The 20,602-nt window shown below is 36.1% G+C and overlaps 1 protein-coding gene across 4 annotated transcripts in view; it reads left to right on the top strand.

Moving 5' to 3' along the window:
• LOC132393166 (male-specific lethal 3 homolog) overlaps positions 1 to 17,548 on the top strand; it is a 68,827-nt gene extending 51,279 nt beyond the window's left edge. The window contains exons 9-12 of one of the 4 annotated variants that reach the window (XM_059968064.1): positions 3,182 to 3,282; positions 3,534 to 3,633; positions 11,411 to 11,495; positions 11,898 to 17,548. In XM_059968064.1, the coding sequence (XP_059824047.1) occupies positions 3,182 to 3,282; positions 3,534 to 3,633; positions 11,411 to 11,495; positions 11,898 to 11,997 (386 nt within the window). In that variant the 3' untranslated portion in view covers positions 11,998 to 17,548. The remainder of the gene's footprint in view (positions 1 to 3,181; positions 3,283 to 3,533; positions 3,634 to 11,410; positions 11,496 to 11,897) is intronic. The other 3 variants (XM_059968062.1, XM_059968063.1, XM_059968061.1) reach the window with 3 other exon arrangements.
• The last annotated feature ends 3,054 nt before the right edge of the window (positions 17,549 to 20,602 follow it).

The raw sequence follows: 20,602 nt of genomic DNA, 5'->3' as shown, positions 1-20,602 counted from the left end.
CTCTTTCCGAGCGTGGCAGCAGTGGCCAGGTCAGTGGCACCATGCCCGATTCTGAGGCAAAGAAGAGAAGGGTGAAGTCAGGCAGAATGATAATGATAAGGACACCATAGCAAGAGGTGAAGATGGGTATTTCTGTGGCTGCATGTTTCCTCCCTGGTGCCAGGGTCAAGGGTGTCTTGCAGTGGGTACAGTACATGCTGAGGGAGGAGAGTGAGCAGCCAGAGGTGTTATTCACATAGGTATCAATGACCTAGGCAGGAGCAAAGTTGAAGCCCTGCAAAGTGATTTTAGGAGCTAGATAGAAAGTATAAAAGGAACTTCCAGGGTTGTAATCTCAGGGTTATCACCCATGCCAGGTGCTAGTGAGATGAGAAATAAACATCCAGTACATGGCTGAGCAATGGTGCAGGAAGGAGGCCTTCAAACTTGTGGATCATTGGTCATTCCAGGCAGTTGGGACCTGTGCAAAGAAGAAAGTTTGCCTCTGAACTGAAAGGGAACATATCCTCACTGGGCAATTTACTAGTGATAGCGGATGGGAGCCAAAACAGTAGGGCAATAGCCGGTAGGATTGAATGCAAGAAAGATGGTATGACAAGAAAGACTGAAAGGGATAGGCTAATAAACCTGATGAGGCTGATGGGCTGAAATGCATTTCATTGCTAGTTGTATTATGGGTAAGGAGAATGAACTTAAAGCTTGGATCAGTACATGGAATTATGGTGCTGTTGCCATTAGTGACCTGGTTACATAAGGTACAGGACTGGTGGCTGAACATTCCTGGGTTCTTTTGTTTTAAACCTCCTAGAGAAGATGGAAAAAGATTGAGGGGTTGCATGACTGTTAAGGGAGAACGTCACAGCAGCACTCACAGGACACACTGGAAGGCTCATCCACAGAGGAGCTCAGAAATAAGAAAGATGCAATTACGCTGGTAGAATTATTATATAGGCTCCCCAATAGCCACCAAAAGGTGTTGGAATAAATTGTAATCAGATTATGGAAAGGTGGAGAAACAAGAGGGCTGCCCTAATTGTGGAGGTTGCATTCCTCAGTGTTAATTGGAATTACCTAATATGTTTAGATGGGATAGGGTTAAACCATTCAAGAGGGATTCTTGAAATGGATCATGAGCCATCCAAATAGATGAAAACATACCGGACCTGGTTTTGGGAAATGAGCAAGATCAGGTGACAAACTATGGTGGGTGAATATTTTGGGAATAATGAGTTTTAAGATGGTTATGTGTAATGGTACATTTGCATTTTGTGGGAAGGTGCGGAATTGGGGGAGTGCAAATGACGACAGGATAAAACAGGCGCTAAGAGGTGCGGTTTCTGTTGGGCAAGTCCACATCTGACTTCTTGTGTTAGATGAGTTGATTAAGAACCAGCTGTTCAGAGCTCAGGACCAGCATGTTCTGTTGAGAATTAAGGACAGGACAAGGATAGTAGGGTAAGGGAACCTTTCATGACCCGAGAGGTAGCACTGGATCTTCTGAAAACTATTTAAAGTAGATAAGTTCCCAGAGCCTGAATGACATGTCTTAGAATGTTGATAAAAATAAGTGAGGAGGTTGCTGAGAATAAAGACCTTTGTGTCCTCAAGCACAGGCAAGGTTCAAAAGGACTGGCAAATAGCAAAGGTGCCTCTTTGAAATGAGGATAATACAGGTAATGATAGGGAAGCTGTTGGAGAGAATACTGGGTGCTAGGATTTTTTGAAAAAACATGGTTTGCTTAAGGACAACCAGCATGGCTTTGTGCAGGCCAGCTCATATTATATAGACTTGAGTGTTCTTGAGGTGCCAAAGGAACTTGATGAAGGTTAAGGCAGTGGACATTATCTACATGGGCTTTAGTAATACATTTGATATGGTTGGTAATGGTTTGTTGATTCAGAAGATAAAGATGCATGGGAACAAGGTGAATTTGAAATTTGGATTTGCAAGTGTCTTGTCCTCAGAAGATAGACAATAGTGATGGAAGACTGTTATTCTGGCTGGGGATCTGTGAGGATCGATGCTCCCGCACCTCTTTGTGATAATGTCAGTGATTTGTATGAAAATGTAGATGGGTGTATTGGAAGTTTGTGGATGACATCACAGCTGGTGGAGTTGTGGGCAGTGTGAAAGACTGTCAAATGATACAGTGAGATTATTACAGATATGGGCCGAAAAGTGGCAAGTAGAGTTTAATTCAGGCAATTGTAAAGTGCTCCCCTTTGGGAGGTCAAATGGCAGGAGAAAGAATGCACTTAAGGGTTGGCTCTATAATAGCTTTGAGAGTGGACATAGTGGCAAGGAAGGCATATAGATATTGGTAGGGGTGTTGAGTGTAAGTGTAAGTTCGTGCTGGAGCTATATGAAAATTCGTTCAGACCACATTGGGATATTGTACAGAGTTCCGGTCGCCCATCATACTACGTGAAGAATGTGGGAAGTGTGGAAAGGTTGCTGCCTGGATTACTGCATGTGAGTTATAAAGAAAGATTGGACAGACTTGTGTTTTTCTCCCAAGTGGTGGAGGCTAAGGGGGAGACCTTATAGATGTCTTAAAATTGAGCAGCATAGTTGGAGTAGACAGGATCTATTTCCCAGGGTAGAAATGTCATACACCAAAGATAATGTTTTTTTAAATTAGAGGGGGCATGTTTAAAGGCAGCTTAAGGGGGTAGTTTTCTTTTAAGCAGAGAATGGTGGTTGCCTGGAATGGGTTACTATGTGTAGTAGTGGAAGCAGGCAGTTGATGGCTTTTAGATTAAAAAAAAATAACATAAAGGGAATGATGGGATATTGATAATCCACAGTTTGAGATCTTTTCATATAAATTGGCAGTAAGATTGGCACAATATCGTGGGTTGAATGGCCTTTCCAGTGCGATACTATTATGTTCCATAAATGTACTTTCAATTGTGATTATTAAGTTCTGTTTTAATTACTTACAAGTATAATAACTTCATTTAATATCAGAGAAATTGTATTTTGTGATTGTCAGTTTTTTTCCCCTTGAATGTTATGTAGTAATTATGGATTGGTACAATGAAACTGTCTAAGATGTTAAATAGCTGATGGGTTCTACACAAAAATAGCCCTTCATGTTTTATTTTCCTTGGTATCTTATTAACATTCTCTGCCTCTGATCACTGGTTTACACTTGTGTCATGTGCATATATTCTTCAGAAACACCTGTCCATAGTGGGAGTTCATCTCCTGTTGCCCTCACACCTAGTAAAGAAGGGGTTGCAGTATTTGATAGCAGAAGGAGCAATGAACTAAGTGAGGTAGGAATCACAAACTTCTTTCTCAACTTAGATGATAGACAATATTTCAAGTAAAATTCTAGCTTTTGTTTCAAATAAATGTCAGCATTGCCTGTGATGTCCATGTCTTGTGAATGAAAAAGAGAGGAAAAAAATACTATTGGTTAGGTTATAATTGTAGGAAATAAAACTGAAATGGTTTTGTCACTGTTTTTTCATTTTAAATTAGCAAATGCTTGTGACTGAGAACTCTTTTGTATTGGGTTTAATAGGTATTATCTTGGAAAATGATGCCAGATAATTATCCATTAACTGAACAGCCTCCTGCACCTTCTTACATCTATGGAGCTCAACATCTGTTGCGACTGTTCGGTAAGCTCATGTAAACTATTTTCATGATGATACTGGCTGAAGAGAAAGTGTCTTGTCCCTCATTTCAAATGGATGCTGCATGTTTGCTTAAATAGAAGAAAAAAGAATAATAATAGAAAGTTTCATAATAGAAATCCAAACAATCTGTGGAATTCCACCTTTATGATAACCCTACAAAATGTATGTTGTGGGAAACAGCAGAAAAATAGTATGATTTAAGTATTTTTTTCAAGCAATCATTGAAAGTGCCATGGGCTTCAGTCAAGGTGCCTTTTCCTTTTCTGTAAAGCTTAAGTTCATCTTGTAATATCTAACTTGAAAATATATTTTATTAAGCATTCAAAGCGAGTTAGAATAACAAACATTATATAAGTGTTCTGTAAGGTATTCCTTGCATTCAAATAAATTGAATTTGTCACAACATTGTAATATTTGGAATTTTGAATTTGCTGTATAATTATGATCCAAGTAAACTTTTAAAAGATATCTAGATTTAATTTACATTTTGCTAGTGTTAGTGATGATTTAAATATTAAAATAAAAATTTAATAATTACCATATTACTAATTTTTTCTGTTGAAGACAATTGATGTTTGTAATAGAATCAGTGAACGGTATTTTTGAAACAATTCCAGTGTTGACTTAGGAAGTTAAGCACCCAATGAAGGTTTGATTATGCTAGTTTAGATTTTGCTTGTATTGCGCTTTAAGATTAGGATGGCAGTTAATGCCATGCTAACTACAAAGCGCAATTTGGCAGTAAAGATGATTAAGACGGCACTGTGATGTAACAATTAGTACAACACTTTAGAGCACCAGCAATCAGTGATCAGTGTTCATTCTGTTCCATTGTGGGCAAGGAGTTTGCACGCTTTCCCTATGACTGTGCCAGTTTCCTCCCACATTCCAAAAGATGCATAAGTTGGAGTTAGTAAGTTCTGGGCATGGTATGTTCGTGCCAGAAGCATGGTGATATTTGCAGTCTGACACAAGCACATTATCATACTATGCTTTGATGTACATGTGACAAATAAAGCTAATCTTTAAATGCTATCATCACTTCTAGCCAATGTTAATTCACCAAAGGGTGCAGAAGAAATAGACTGAAATATAATGGAATGTTCTTTTTCTTTCTTTTTCAATCTTTTTATTGAATTTCATATATAAAAAAAAATAACATAATAATGAATAGGTTATAAATGCATAAGACTTGAAATTGAATTAATAGTAGGATAACAATATCCTATTAAAATATCAACAGAAAAACATAGTACATTATCAATCAAGTCTATAATAATTATATGAAAAAAATAAGAATAATCGTCAAAAGAAAAAGAAAAAATTATAAAAATACAAGCAAAAAGTATATATTAAGAAAAAAAAATACTAAACTAAACTAATATGGGCAATAATAACAGTTTATTTGTATATGATAGTGCCAAAAACTCCGGAACTCCATACCAGAACAAGAATAGACAGAGAGAAGGTCTGGGAGAGGTCAAATTAATTCATATGAAAATGTCGAATGAACGGTCCCCAAGTTTCTTCAAATTTAACTGATGAGTCAAAAATAGTGCTTCTAATTTTTTCCAAGCTCAGATAAGAAATAGTTTGAGAGAACCACTGAAACGTGGTAGGAGGATTTACTACTTTCCAATTTTGCAATATAGACCTTCTGGCCATTAATGTTACAAAAGCGATCATTCGTCTGATTGAAGGGGAAAACTGATTACCATCCTCATTTGGTATACCAAAAATTGCAGTAATAAAATGAGGTTGTAAATCGATATTCCAAATTGAGGAAATGGTAGCAAATATGTCCTTCCAATAATTATATAAGGTGGGACATGACCAAAACATATGGGTCAATGAAGCCACATCTGAATGACATCTGTCACATTGAGGGTTAATATGAGAGTAGAATCGAGCAAGTTTATCTTTAGACATATGAGCTCTATGTACAATTTTAAATTGTATTAAAGCATGTTTAGCACATATAGAAGAAGAATTATTTGTAAAATTTCTTCCCATTTTTCTATTGATATATTATATTGAAGTTCTTTTTCCCATTCTTGTTTAATTCTACCTGATATTTCTGGTTGTATCTTCATAATCATATTATAAATAAAAGCCACTAATCCCTTCTGATAGGGATTTAAGGTAAAAATCATACCTAAAAAGTCCATTGAAGTTGAATTGGGGAAGGATGGTAGAATTTTATGTAAAAAATTTCTAATTTGTAGATATCTAAAAAGGTTAGATTTAGGTAACTCAAATTTGTTGGAAAGTTGGTCGAAAGACATCAAACTACCTTCAAAGAAGAGATCACGAAAGCATTTTATACCTTTCCTTTTCCATATGCTAAAAGCTTGATCTGTCAAAGAAGGTTTGAAAAAAAATTAAGTAAAATAGGGCTATCAAGAACAAAGTTTTTCAGAGTAAAAAATTTACGAAATTGAAACCAAATTCGTAATGTATGTTTGACAACAGGGTTGGATATCTGTTTATTGAATTTAACTAAATCGGCAGAAAGAGAAGAACCCAGAACGGAGAATAGAGAATATCCCTGTGCCTCATTGCATTCTAAATTTACCCACTGTGGGCACAATGGTGAATCCAAATCTAATTTCCAATACATTAGGTTACGAATATTATTCGCCCAATAGTAAAATCTAAAGTCAGGTAGAGCTAAACCACCATCTTTTTTAGATTTTTGTAATTGCCTTTTACTTAACCTAGGATTTTTATTGTTATCAAAAAAAGATTTAGGAATAAAAATTGGTAAAGCTTGAAATAAATACAAAAATTTCGGTAGAATCATCATTTTAATAGCATTAATCCGACCAACTAATGATAAGGATAAGGTGGACCATCTTGTAGTAAGTTGTTGAATTTGATAAAGCATAGGTAAAAAATTCAATGTAAATAAATCTTTATATTTCTTGGTAATTTTTATACCTAAATAGATAAAGTTATCATCAACAACTTTAAATGGTATCCTTTCATTCAATAAAGTTTGCGCGTTTAAAGGGAATAAATCACTCTTATCCAAGTTTAGTTTATAACCAGAAAAACTACCAAATTGAGCCAACAAGGATAAAATAGCGGGAATAGACCTGTCAGGATCAGAAATATATAACAACAAGTCATCAGCATAGAGTGATCACTTGTATAATTTCTCATTGCGGGTAATACCAAAAATATTAGGAGATTCACGAATAGCAATGGCTAAAGGTTCTAATGTAATATTAAACAATAGAGGACTTAAGGGACAACCTTGTCTTGTACCACGAGATAATTGAAAAAAAGAAGATCTGTAATTATTTGTAAGAACAGAAGCAACAGGTTTATGATATATTAGTTTGATCCATGATATAAAATTAGGACTAAAATTAAAATATCTCAAAGTGTTAAATAAGTATACCCATTCAACTCTATCAAAAGCTTTTTCAGCATCTAGTGAAATAACACATTCTGGAATTGTGGGTGATGAAGTATAAATTATATTAATCAATATTCTAATATTAAAAAAGGAATACCGATTCCTAATAAAACCAGTTTGGTCTTCTGAAATAATCTGTGATAGTACCTTTTCTAACCTAATAGCTAAAATTTTTGTAAGAATCTTAGAGTCTACATTTAACAGTGATATAGGGCGATAAGATGCACATAAAGTGGGATCCTTATCTTTTTTAAGAATTAGAGAGATAGTAGCTTCATAAAAAGACTGAGGTAATCTCTTCTTAACAAATGCATCATTAAAAATTTCACATAACCAAGGGGAAAGCAAAGAAGAAAAAGTTTTAAAAAATTCTATAATATAACCATCAGGACCAGGAGCTTTCCCTGAATTCATTGATGAGATAGCCTCTCCTATTTCGGCCAAAGAGATAGGAGCATCAAACAAGCTACGATCTTCATCTGTCAGTTTGGGAATATTCAAATTGTTAAAAAAGTTATCCATCATGGACAGATCGCCATCAAATTCTGATATAAAGATTTATAAAAATCTTGAAAAGTGTTATTGATTTCTTTATGATCAGTAGTCAGATTGCCGTCTTGTTTACGAATTTTAATAATTTGTCACTTAGTCGAGATAGCTTTTAATTGGTTAGTTAACAATTTGCCAGTTCGATCACTATGGATATAAAATTGAGCCCTGGTCCTAATTAATTGATTCTCAATTGAAGAAGATAATAATAAGCTATGCTCCATTTGAAGCTCAACTCTCTTCTTATAAAGTTCTTTGGTTGGAGTCACGGAATAAATCTTATCAATTTCTTTAATTTTATCCACTAATAAAGCGATATCTAAATATCTTTGTTTTCTTTTACCGACGGAATATGAGATAATTTGTCCACGGATAAAAGCCTTAAAAGAGTCCCAAAGTATTCCTCTGTCAATCTCTTCTGTATAGTTTGTTGAGAAAAACAAGTCAATTTGCTGTTTTATGTAGGTGATGAATTCTGGATCTTGAAGCAAAGTAGCGTTAAATCTCCAAGATCTAGTATTATTAGAAAAGTCCGAAATCTTGATAGATAACTTCAAAGGTGCATGATCCGAAATAGCAATAGAATCACATTTACAATCAATAACATCTGTTAATAAACTATGATCAATAAGGAAATAATCAGTTCTAGAATAACTGTGATATACATGTGAAAAAAACGAAAATTCTTTATCTTTAGGGTTCAAAAACCGCCATATTTCAGTAATTCCTGAATCAACCATAAAAGAATTAATAAGTAAGGCTGATCTATTCGGAAGAATTCAAATAGGTTTAGATCTATCCATTGAAGGATTCAAACAACAATTGAAATCTCCACCCATTATCAACATATATTCATTTAGATTAGGAAGGGAAGTAAATAAACGTTTAAAGAATTCAGGGCAGTCAAAGTTTGGAGCATAAATATTAACTAGAACCACTTTTCGATTAAAAAGTGAACCAGTTATCAACAAAAATCTGCCCTGTGGATCAGAAATAATTTCATGATGTGTAAACGAAATTGAGGGGTCTATAAAAATAGACGCACCCCTAATTTTGGCGGTACAATTCGAGTGAAATTGTTGACCTTTCCAGAACCTAAAAAAAGCGTTGATTATCCTCCCTCCTAATATGGGTCTCCTGTGCAAAAATAATATTAGCATTTAGTCTATGGAATACTTTAAATATTTTTTTACGTTTAATCGGATGATTTAAACCATTAGTATTCCAGGAGATAAAGTTAATAGACTTATCCATCATGCCCATATTAGTTGTGTATATCATAAAAGGTTAAAAAGACACATAACCCATAATTCAGGAAGAAGGAAAAATGATTCAGGAGCAACCGGAGAACATGACACCTCAACAATATTAATAATTTAAAGTCGGCCCATAAACTAAAAGCAAAAAAATAAAAAGCCAAAGCATGAAAGAAGATCCCTACCCCCTCCCCCAACCCCACGGAAAAAAGCCAAGCGGCAGGCGCATAAACTAACACTAATATTAGCCCCATTTTCAAGATGGCGACTTCATGAAAAGAAAGAAAAGAGAAACTATATAACACCCAGATATAAATACAGGGTTGTTAACAGAAAGAATATATATCAATCAAAATGAAAAAATAATATAATAAAGAAAAAAATCATTAATAAAAAAAAAGGATAACCATTGAAGTTTAAAATAGTGTAATATACCTTTTAAAAAAAATTCCATATTCAAATATAAGGAAATGACGTTTCAAAAACAAAGACTTATGGGAAGAAGAAACGACATTTTGAAAGGACCATATTACAAAATATAGATGTAAATTCACCAATCTTTTCTTTTTAAAAAAAGGTTATCAAAATAGAATTAAAAAAGGGTTCAATAACCACTACAGTATATATATTTAAAAAAAAGGTTCAAAAATTTAAAACATTCGTCCCATTCTCAAATACAGGCAAATAAACGCTTACGGAAAACAAAGTCTTATGGGAAGAAGAAACGACATCTTAAAAAATAAATCATTATTACAAAGTCTTAACATGTATATCTAATCCAGAGGGAAAAAAAAAATAATTAAGAAAAAAGACATTATAGTAAAGTTAAAAAAGCATCTGTAAATCATGATAATAAAAAAAAAGCCAGGTCTACAGACCAAAATAAAAAGCTATACCGCAGCTTCGTAAGTTAAAGCCTAAGACGGAATGGTGTCTTCTCTCCAAAAGTTCTTCCACCTAACACATAGTTCAAGTTGGACTAGAAGAGCGATATTCTTCAACGAATTTCTTCGCTTCTTCCGGAGTATTAAAGAAACGCTGACTGTTGTCGCTCAACGTAATTCTGAGATTCGCTGGATATCTTAAAGCTTGTTTAAGTCCAATCGAATGAACCTCCGCCATCACCGGTTTAAAAGCAATTCTCGCCCTCATTACCTCGAATGAATAGTCCTTCACAATACGAAACTTGTTGTTTCTGTGAGAAATCATACCTTTCTGACGAGCTAATCGAATTAAAAGCTCTTTCTCCCGAGGATAATGGAGACGGACAATCACAGCTCGTGGCTTGTCTTTCGCAGCCGAAAATCTCGAAACTCTGTGGGCACGATCAATAATAGGTTTAACCCGCAAAGCGTCCTCGCCAAAAATTTCCCACAATAAGTTAGAGAAATATTCAGTTAAGTCACCAGACTCGAGATTTTCGGGAAATCCAATAATACGCAAATTCTGTCTGCGAGACCGGTTTTCAAGATCAGTGATTTTAAACTTATACTGCTCCACTATTTTAGCGGTCGACCGTACCTTCTCCTCTAAAGTTTCGATTGTATTTTTTCACAAATTATCTTGTCAAGAGCCGCAAACTTTTCTTCATGGCGTTCAATATCTGCTGCTTGCGATTGAAGCCTGATATCAAATGATTTAACGACTTCTTCAAGCTCCGACATTTTCGCAGTAAGTTTGTTTTCCAGACTTGCAAGTTTAGTATCCAGAAGACTGGAGATTGCATCGAGAGTTATAGGGTCTTTAGACCATTTCTTAGGTACAGACATTTTAAGTTTGAAAAAATTAAATCCAGTGTTATTTTTAAAAAGAGAAATAAATCATAAATATCAACCCATAGAATTAAGTATGAAAAGATTTGATTAAAGGGTGATTATAGCTTAAAAAATGAAGAGTGCCTAAAAGGCAGATGTCTACGTCGCCATCTTGAAACTCCACCCCCTGGAATGTTCTGATGAGCAAGTGATACAAAATGAATACAAATATGTATAATGTCATAGGGAAATGTGGAAGTACATAGAAAGCAATCCTCTTTTGCCATAAGCCTACAGGTATGTAGGTTCATAGAGAAATCATTCCTCCACTCCTTTTCACTATCGTCTAATCTCTACATTCTCATCAACTCCAGTGTTCCACTTGCCCCAGGGGCTAGTGATAATCTTTCTATATACCTGTAGTTCAGTGGGACCAAATCTTGTCTCAACCCATAAGTCTTTAGAGATGTGGGAGGAAAGCAAAGCTCTTGGCAAAACCTACACAGTCACATGGAGTACATACACAGACTGCGTTGGAAGTCTGGACTGAATGCTGGCTGCTGGTACCCAGTAGCTCTTGCTGTGCTACTGACACCCCAGCACCTCTATAAATAGTGCAAATGCATGTTATGCTATGGAGTTCTAGCATATCTGTAATATCTGTAAATTAACAATGTTTGTTTATTGGTGTTCATATGGATTAAATAAAGCATGAATATGATCACTGTTTCATTTCATTATAAATTGATGTATGGCCTTGATCTGTTTTATAATAGTGAAGCTGCCAGAGCTCTTGGGCAAAATGCAAATTACTGACAGGAATGTCAAAGTCTTGGTAAAACATCTCGAGTTGTTTCTAAGGTAAGATTTTAAAATGTGCTCAGAAATTTATGGAATCTTACACTCTGAAGCAGATTGTGCCAACCTGATCTATGGAAGACTAATCCTCAGTACTGTTTCAGATCTTATGACCATAAGATGTAGGAACAGAATTGGGCTATTTGGCCCATCCAATCTGCTCTGCTGTTCTATCCTGGCTGACTTATTTTCCCTCATAACCCCATTCTTCTCCCCATAACCTTTGATACCCTTAATAATCCAGAATCTCTAAACATACCCAAAGGAAGTGCAGATAAATAAAAGATTGGCACTTATCAGAAGAAAGGCAAAATCTGTAACAGTAAATATCTTCCTGCGTTTTTCAGCCTTACTTGAACAACCTTTTAATGAATTACAGCTTATTTTGTATATTTTTATCTGTAGGTTTTTAGCTGAATACCAAGAAGACTTTTTTCCAGAATCTGCATATGTAGCTGCATCTGAAGCTTACTATTCTACAAAACGTCCTCAGGCTGTCTATTGAAGAACTAGCAGAACTGTAAATTAACCCACATTGTTACTTTTAGCCTTGTGGATATAGTCTGAAGAAAGTAAATTGTCTTCAGCAGCTGAGAAGAAAGGAGGGCCTGTGTTCTCTTAAGTGGTGCTGCTTGCCGGAATTCTGTTGACTACATTGTGGAGATGGACCGCATTGTGTTTGAACTTGCTGCTTTGCTTTCATCTCTGCTTGTTGCCCTGAGCACATCCCGTTCTTCTTTGATGAAGCAAATGACTGCATGTAGAAGTTTCTTCTGCAAATGGACAAACTGCATCCTGAAATGCAAATTGCATTTATTGAGCAAGACTTTAATTTCTGTACAAAATTATTTGGGTGTCCACCTTAAAGTATTGACTAACTGTGTTTTAAGGTGAGATTCTGAAATGAGGCAATTGAAGAAAAAGTTATGTCATTTGCAGTAGTGCTTGTTATCAGAAATAAATTTTTGCTCTATGGTAAGACTCTTTAATGTTAGTTATTTTATTTACTTAGCAATACAGCATGAAGTAGGTCCTTTGAGCCATGTCATCGCTGCAACCCCAATTAACTCTGACAGAATCACACAACAGTTTACAATGACCTAGTACATCTTTGGACTGTGGGGGAAACAGGAGCACCGAGGAAAACCGTCGCATTCCATGGGGAGGAAGTACAGGGACTCCTTACAGAATGGCGCAGAATTGAACTCCAAACTCTGGAAAGCCCCGAGCTATAATAGCACCCTGCTAACTGCAACACTATTGTGGTGTCCATGATACCACTATGTTCCTATTTAAGTATCAGTGGTCTTGTGCTTCTGTGAGTGTTAATTGAATGGAGTACCACTACTTGTATACTATTAGGATAATAATGTTGAAACTATTATCAAAAAAGCTCTTAATTTTATTCCTTGGAACCACACTTCCTTTGTCTATTCTGGCAAGTTTATGGATTGCTTTTTTTGTGGCTGTGTGATTATGGAGGGGAAACTTAATTTGGCGAGATGAAATATGGTTCTAGCTGCTTCTCAATCTAACATTCCAGGGACAGTCTTCCATCCACCATTCAATCCAGCATAATGACAATCTACCATTTCAACCTGATAATGTGTAATATTTGGCAGGAAATTCAACTAGTTATGAAAATTAATATTTTTCCATGTGTAGTTCTTGGTTGATCATGTCATAATTGTGATAGGTGGTTGGAGACTGCTTAGGTATCAGCAGTAATGTCTTTTGATAAATATTGATAGTATTTTAGCTGGAAAGTACAGATTGAACTTTAGATAGTTGTATGGTGGCAGAGCATTTATCAGTGGTACAGCTCCTGGATTCATTGCCCCATAGTGCAAAGGGACAGATTCAGTCCAAACTTTGGGTGGTGCTGTGTAGAGTTTGCAAATTCTCCCATTGAGCACCTGAATTTCCTCCAGGTACTCTGATTATCTCCCACACCCCAAAGATTTGCTGTTTGGAAGGTAAATTGATGACTGTAAATTGCCTGTCATCTGTAAGTGAATGGTAGAATCTGAGAGAGATGACAGGAGTGTAGGGAAAATAATTTAAGAAATACACAGTACAGAAACAGGTCCTTCCATCTGATTCCACACCAACCATCAACAACCCATTTATACTCATTTTATAGTTAATCCTTTTCTTTTAAAAAAGTCTTACCCATTTAGTAAATCAGAGTAAGATGAAAACAAAATGTTGCTCTTGGATATATCCTGATATATATGAAGAAAGAAACAATTAACATTTTGATTCAGTGACCTTTCAGTTCCTCTTTCTACAGAATGTTGCCTAACTTGAGTTTTTCTAGTACCTTATTATTGGATTTACAACATAGATTTTTTTTTCTGATTAATAATTCAGAGGCTTGTACTAACGATCCTGGAACTAGAATTTAGTTTGCAGCAAGGTAGATTTGGAAAATGTATTAAATTAATAATCTGGAACTTGACGCAACTATTGTCAGAAGCAAACAGGTTGTCATTAAAAACCATCTAATTTTCTGGGACGGAAACCTGCTGCCTTTGCCTGATCTGTTTGACACCCAGCTCCATCAATGTGGGTGTCTTAAAAATACTCAAGTCCTAGCAAGTCTCTTGGTTCTCACCGTATTCTCAAGGGGTAATCAATTACAGGCAGATGTTACAAAAGTTGCCCTGGACAGCAATACCCAGGGGCATGGGTTGGAGACATATTTTGCTTGAACCCATATAATTTTTAAAATTTTGCCCTTTTATTTGCAGAAGTTCCAAAACAAATGGCTATGGAAAAGCTATATGAATTATTATTAACACTTGAAGTCAAAATATCTGAAAGCCTAATATTAGTTGCCCATCTGAACTGTTTCTCTTCTTTCTCACCACCCCCCCCCCCCCCATTCAAGGTGTTAAATCTGCATAAAACACGGGGATTCAGATTAATTTGACAGATTGGCAGTGGAAGCGGAAGTCTCTGAAAAGGAAGTAATTTCTGTTAAGATTTAATCCAACTTTAATACTGTACAACTTCTCTTAGTTGAAAATATTGGTGTGAGTAACTTGTATTTTTTTTAAAAAAAGCTTTTCTACACCATATTGCATCAGCAAGAGCCTTCCTCATTACAGGGGCTACATTTGTATTTGTCTTTCATAGAGCAAAATCGACCCAGGGAATTTGTCTCCAGGTGACCCACATAGGCAGACTTGCAACAGCTGGATTTTCAGGAGCCACTTACAAAAGTAGAAATTTGGGGATAAAGTTCCAGAGCTTGGTGCATTTATTTATGGCGCTGTATCAGAAGTATTAGTTTAATACAGTCATTTCCACATACAGGGTTATGTGAGACTGGTTGTGCTTTGCTTTTTGACTTCTGGCAACTTTATCTCCTCTCCTGTGCCTGTCGAAGCCACCTATAGTGGAGTAATGGCAAGTGAGAGTTTTTTTTTGATGTCGATTGTTACCTGGTTATGGTAATAAAATGGGTGTTTTCCCTCTGACTGCATTTATTTTGTTAACACTCCTATATGGCATTGTTAATCAACTTAAAAGTTATTCTGTTTCTGTTGACCATTGCTTCCCAGTGCTATTCCTCTGTTCATGCCCCTCCTGGGAAAATCCTACTTCTCATTCGTTGAAATTAATTTTCACTAAGGTTCTAAGTGTTTACTGGAAATATATGGCCAATTGTGTAAAAACAGATGCTGACATTTAAAAAAAACACACCAAGATTGTATTTTTTCTATCGGCAGAGTTATAAAACCATTAACTATTCCTTGGGCTTCCCATATTTAATTCTACTGCCATTATTTTGAGTTCAAAAGATATCAAACTGTGCTGAATTAATACGATGGATTTTTCCCACTGGAATCTGAGCTGATTTATCATTTTCACTTGTAATCCTTGGATTCTAAGGTTCTTTTCTGCTAAATTTGTCAGTTAATCATTCCACAAATCAGCTCATTTTAGAATATTGAATTAAGAAATACGAATCTAGCATATCATCTTCAATTATACGTTTGTGACTGCTTAATTAGTTGTAGATTAAAATTGAGCTTGTAGACCAAAGTTTCTAAACTATTATTGAACTGAAATATTTTACCAAAAGTCATTACTGAGAATTCATAAGAAAAATTACTTTGCACTAATTAGATCAGTAAGTGGTATTCTATTAATAATAAACATTTGTTTGCTTGGACCACTAGCTACCTTGGATATTGAGAATTTACAACTTTGTGAAGTTTACATGAACTATTTCATCAATTGTCAACTGATAATATGTTTTGAGGCTTGTTTGATAATTTCACTAAATCTGCTAACAGAGTTGACTCAACTGTATTAACGACTTATTCATTTAAATTGCTGTGGTTTAGCACGAGTTATATGACATCAGAAAAGCCTGTTCTTCTGTGAACAGGAAATGGGTTTAAAATGTAATTCAGTTCATTTGTAAGAAGAAAACATTTGAATTTCTTACTGAATTATGAATCGTGGCATAGCAGAATTTCTAATTGTATTTTCTAGTGACCAATGCAGAAACTAGCTATAACATTTAGAAATTTGTCTTGGACTTTACTGTCTTTGGATAGAGTTACTCTTGGAAACACTTTATTTGGATGATTACTTTCTTATATATGTTTATATTCTTTGCAAAATTGCATTTGTCCAAAGTTGGTGTCGGTGTTTATTTGTTTAAATGCAACCAAATAATTATGATTGTTTTTTTTTAATCCACAACAAAGGAGCTAAGACCACTCAATTACAAAGAGCAAACTGCATACTTTAATTGCTCTGGCATCTGTTTATCTGTGCTCGTAATACCAATACTTTTAGACAGTATTTGAATTTAGCTTGTAAAATATTCTAGTGAGTTTTTTTTTTGCTACTTGTTTTGAGAATTGAAGCACTATTTTTAAATTGTTAATGCTCATTGCTGATCTAGCAGACATTTTTCCATTCACAGTGTTGATGCTGATTTGAATTAAGATTGTTAACTAAGTTACTAGGAAAGTTTTCCTATCTTTCAAGAGAGTGAATCAGATTCTGTTTGGTATTCCACAGAATGATTAGCACCCTCATGTACAAGTTCCTATGTTGGTTCACGTTGTCCTTGTGCCGTGCAAGAGGATGTTGAATTTAATGTGGGCAGAGGAGAAGAGGGTTTGAAGTTGTTCAGTGATTCTTGTGCCATTACTGCTGAAGAAATCTCCTTAGGAAAAATTCCTAACAAAGGAACCATCTCGAGGTTATTTTGGCCTGGTGAAATTGTTAAATAGGCCAGTTTGGAAAAGCTATGAAGTGTACTGGCTTGGAGAATTTTTTAAAAATCTGCAAAATAATGACAGGAACAAGTCAAGGACGGTGAACACGTAGACCAAACAAATGTCTTTGTTTTTGCCAAGAGATGTCCTTTTTTTTAAACTTCTGCTCACCATCTTGTGAACTCATTTTCTGGATTGAAGTAATTGAAAATGGACATTTGGAAATTATCTCTGATCGAGTAAATCAGAGATAATTTCCAAATAAGTTATTTGTTGCATGCCCATTGATGAGGTAGAAGAATCAATGCATCTTTATAAGAAGAGTAGTCTGTGTCCGTGAACTGAAATAACCCGAGTCTAGTGTCTGGATGTAACTGGTTTGGGAGGTGGGGGGGGGGGGTGTTCCTTTCCTTATTTGGGAGAAGAGCAATGATGTAATGCTACCTGTAATCTTTGGGCTAAAGCAAATGAAAAGTGGACACAGGCTACTCTTGATAAATCAGAACCAACTGAATTGAAGTATAATGGAGCAGAACTGATGAGGAAAAAGAATAATAATAAAAAGTTTTGGAGGCAGACCAGCGATAACTCAGAGCTAACTATTGCAAGGAAGGCCCCAATGCCTGGGGTAGGGAGAGATCCCCTATTTCAGTGTTGTAAGTGGGAAAAGTAGTTTTGGGTGAGTATTGTTAACATTCAGGAATTGTTAACCCCAGGTCAACATAACTTGTATGGATACAGTATTTGCACTTGATATAATAAAATAAATACAATAAAGTTACAAGTAGTCTGAATTACTTAGGGTTTGTGTTGTCTTTTACCTAACCTATGTTAGTTGACCATGGTAAGGATCAACAGGCAAATAAGGAATTGGGGTGAGCGTATTCCCTAAGTCTGATTCATGATTCATTAAGTCCACTGTTCACCTTTCTTTGGAGGTTTTGACCCTCGTAAGAAACCATAGTATTTGGTGCACAATGACAATACAAAAACTAATGAAACAATAAATTGTTTCAGCAAGAGTATGGAATTCAAGCTTGCATTAAGTTTTTCTTTCAAGTGGAAAGTGAGCGATAGCTTTTACTTTCAAGTTCCACTACATTAAGTGCACAGTGGTAGCAGTTCATTCTTTGTGACTGACCTGCCAACAGAGGATATTGAGGTAATAATGGTAAAAAGTAAATTTAGTCTTTAAATATTTGTACTTTGTGTTGGATGGTAAACTTTTGATATGAAAGCAATGACTGTTTTCTCTGGTGAATAGCTAGAACTTGATGGAGGAATAAAGCAATGACTGCTCCCGGCCAGGAGGCGGAGTGGGGTGGGGAGAAACAAGTAAAGAAGACGCAAAGCTGAAATGCACTTGTGCTCCACAGCTAAAACTTATTGAGTACAGAAAGTGTGGGGGGGTGGGGGGGAAGTGTTCAAAAATGTGAAGGTAAAAGGTAGAAAATGTTGAAACTACTCAATGTAGAAAATCTGTGGAGAGAGAAACAGTTAAAATTTCAGATTAACTGTTTCATCAGAACTTCCAAAATTTAGAAATCAAACATGTATCCAAATACTTTAACACATTATACTGGTAAAGTATTTCCCCTCTATCCTTTAGTACAAATGAAGAGGTTGAAATTGGACTGCTGTATTTGGAGAAGACCTAATTTTGGAGGACTAAATGTTATTTTGCTGTAACAATTCTATTCCCTGAAGGACTTGATGAACACGGATATGGATAAAATAGATACTGGGTTTGTTGCTGCAGAGTAACAAATCAATGCTCTGGTTTTCTGATATACAATGTGCCTACGTTAACAAAGTCATGTCACTTAATCAACAATCTAGTAGTATCTTTTGGGTGGCACTCATTGTTTTTGCCACGGCAATTTAATAGTGGCTCACCTGAGAACTGGGTTCTCTTTCTTTTTCATGCAAAAGGCTTAGAGATCAACCTTCTGAGGATGAAAGCTACAATTTCTTTAAAGCTTCTGAATTTTAATAGCATGTTAGAAAAAGTTTAAAAAAAAAACACATCAGTTTTCTTGCCTTTAGCAAAAGAAAAACTAGAACTAATTCTTTAGTACCCAAGTCCATTAACTTGTGCCTTGGCATGGGGGAAAGTGGCACACTTCTTCTCTGCCTTTTATAGGGGAAGATTGGTTTGAACAAGCCAAGCTATCACTATCACTACCTTACATGTGCTAACAGCCCAATAATTTGTGAACAGATTTTATAAACATTTTCTGCATCCTCATCAATACCTCCAAAAGACGTCTTCAACTATATGCATTTTAGTGCTGTCCAACCATGGTTTGATGTAGGTTTAGTATAACTTCAATAGTTCAGTTAGTCTTTCTTTGCCCAAGAAAAGCAGGGTGAGATGTGTTATTGACTATCGTCCAGTAGCACTCACATCTATGGTGATGAAGTGCTTTGCTTATGGCTAAAATCAACTCCAATCTTAGCAAGGAGTTGTACCAATCCCCATAAACCATTGGTGATAGGCAAATTGCAGTGTGATCTCACTGGCTCTTCATGTGGTCTAGGATCACCTGGTCAGTACTAATATCTATGTCAGGATGCTGTTTATTGACTACTGCTCAGTACTTGACCGAAAAGCTCCAAAACCTGGGCCTCTGCACCTCCCTTTGAAATTGCATGCTTAACTTCCTGACTGGATCTTTTACTCCAAATCGGAAGCCCACAATCTGTGTGGATCGGAAATAACATCTTCACCTTGCTGATACTCAACACTGGCACACTTAAGGGCCGGGTGCTTCGCGACCTGCTCTACTCTCCACACGAATAACTGCAGAGTGGCAAATTTGACAAATGTAATCTATAAGTTTGCTGACAAGGCAACTATTTGACAATTTAAGATGTTGAGAGGGTGTACAGGAAGGAAATTTATGAACTAGTTGTGTGGTGTTGCAGTAACAACATTGTATTCAATTTCAGTCAGACCAAAGAACTGAGTATGGATTTCAGAAAGGTTAAGTTGAGGGAACACAGACCAGTCCCCAGGAATCAAAAGTAGAAAGGGTGAGCAGTTGCAACTGCCTGGTCCTCAGTATCTCTTGAGGATCTAGCCTGGGCCCAACAGTTGCGGCAGTTACAAAGAAGGCAGGAGAGCGGCTATATTTCATTAGGAGTTACATCAAGAGATTTGATATGTCAGCAAAGACACTCATAAATTTGCACAGATGTACTGTGGAGAGCATTCTAAATGGCTGCATCACCATGTGGTACAAAAGCTTCACCATTTCATCAGCTGATCCAATATTCCCCTCTGGCCCAGTCTCCTGCCTTCTCTCCATGCCCTGACCAATTAATCTATCAATCTGTGCCTTAAATATACTTAAAGGCTTGGCCTCCACAGCTGCCTGTGGCAAAGATTCCCACAGATTAACCACTCTGTCTGAAGAAATTCCTCATCTCCATTCTAAAAGCACATCCCTTTATTCTGAGACTGTGTTCTCTGATCTTAGGCTCTCCCACCATTTGGAAGCATCCTTTCCATACCCATTCTAACATGGCCTTTCACCATTTGATAGGTTTCAATGAGGTCACCTCTCATTGTTCTGAATTCTGGTGAATACAGGCCCAGAGCCATCAAACACTCTTCATATGACAAACTATTCAATCCTGGAATCATTTTTGTGAACCTCCTTTGAACCCTCTCCTGTTTCTGCACATCCTTTCTAAGATAAGGGGCCCAAACCTGCTCACAATACACCCAAATGAGGCCTCACCAGTGCTTTATAAAGTCTCAACATTATAGCTTTTATTTGCATTTTTTCTTTTTTTTAGAAAATAGTATTGAAAATGCACATCAGGTATCAATGACAGGTAGTTGGGGCAAATATGGAA

The sequence above is a fragment of the Hypanus sabinus genome, chromosome 4 (genome assembly GCF_030144855.1).
Source record: "Hypanus sabinus isolate sHypSab1 chromosome 4, sHypSab1.hap1, whole genome shotgun sequence".
Taxonomy (NCBI): domain Eukaryota; kingdom Metazoa; phylum Chordata; class Chondrichthyes; order Myliobatiformes; family Dasyatidae; genus Hypanus; species Hypanus sabinus.
The sequence above is the reverse complement of the archived record's forward strand: the minus strand, read 5'-3'. Positions and strand labels throughout refer to the sequence as shown.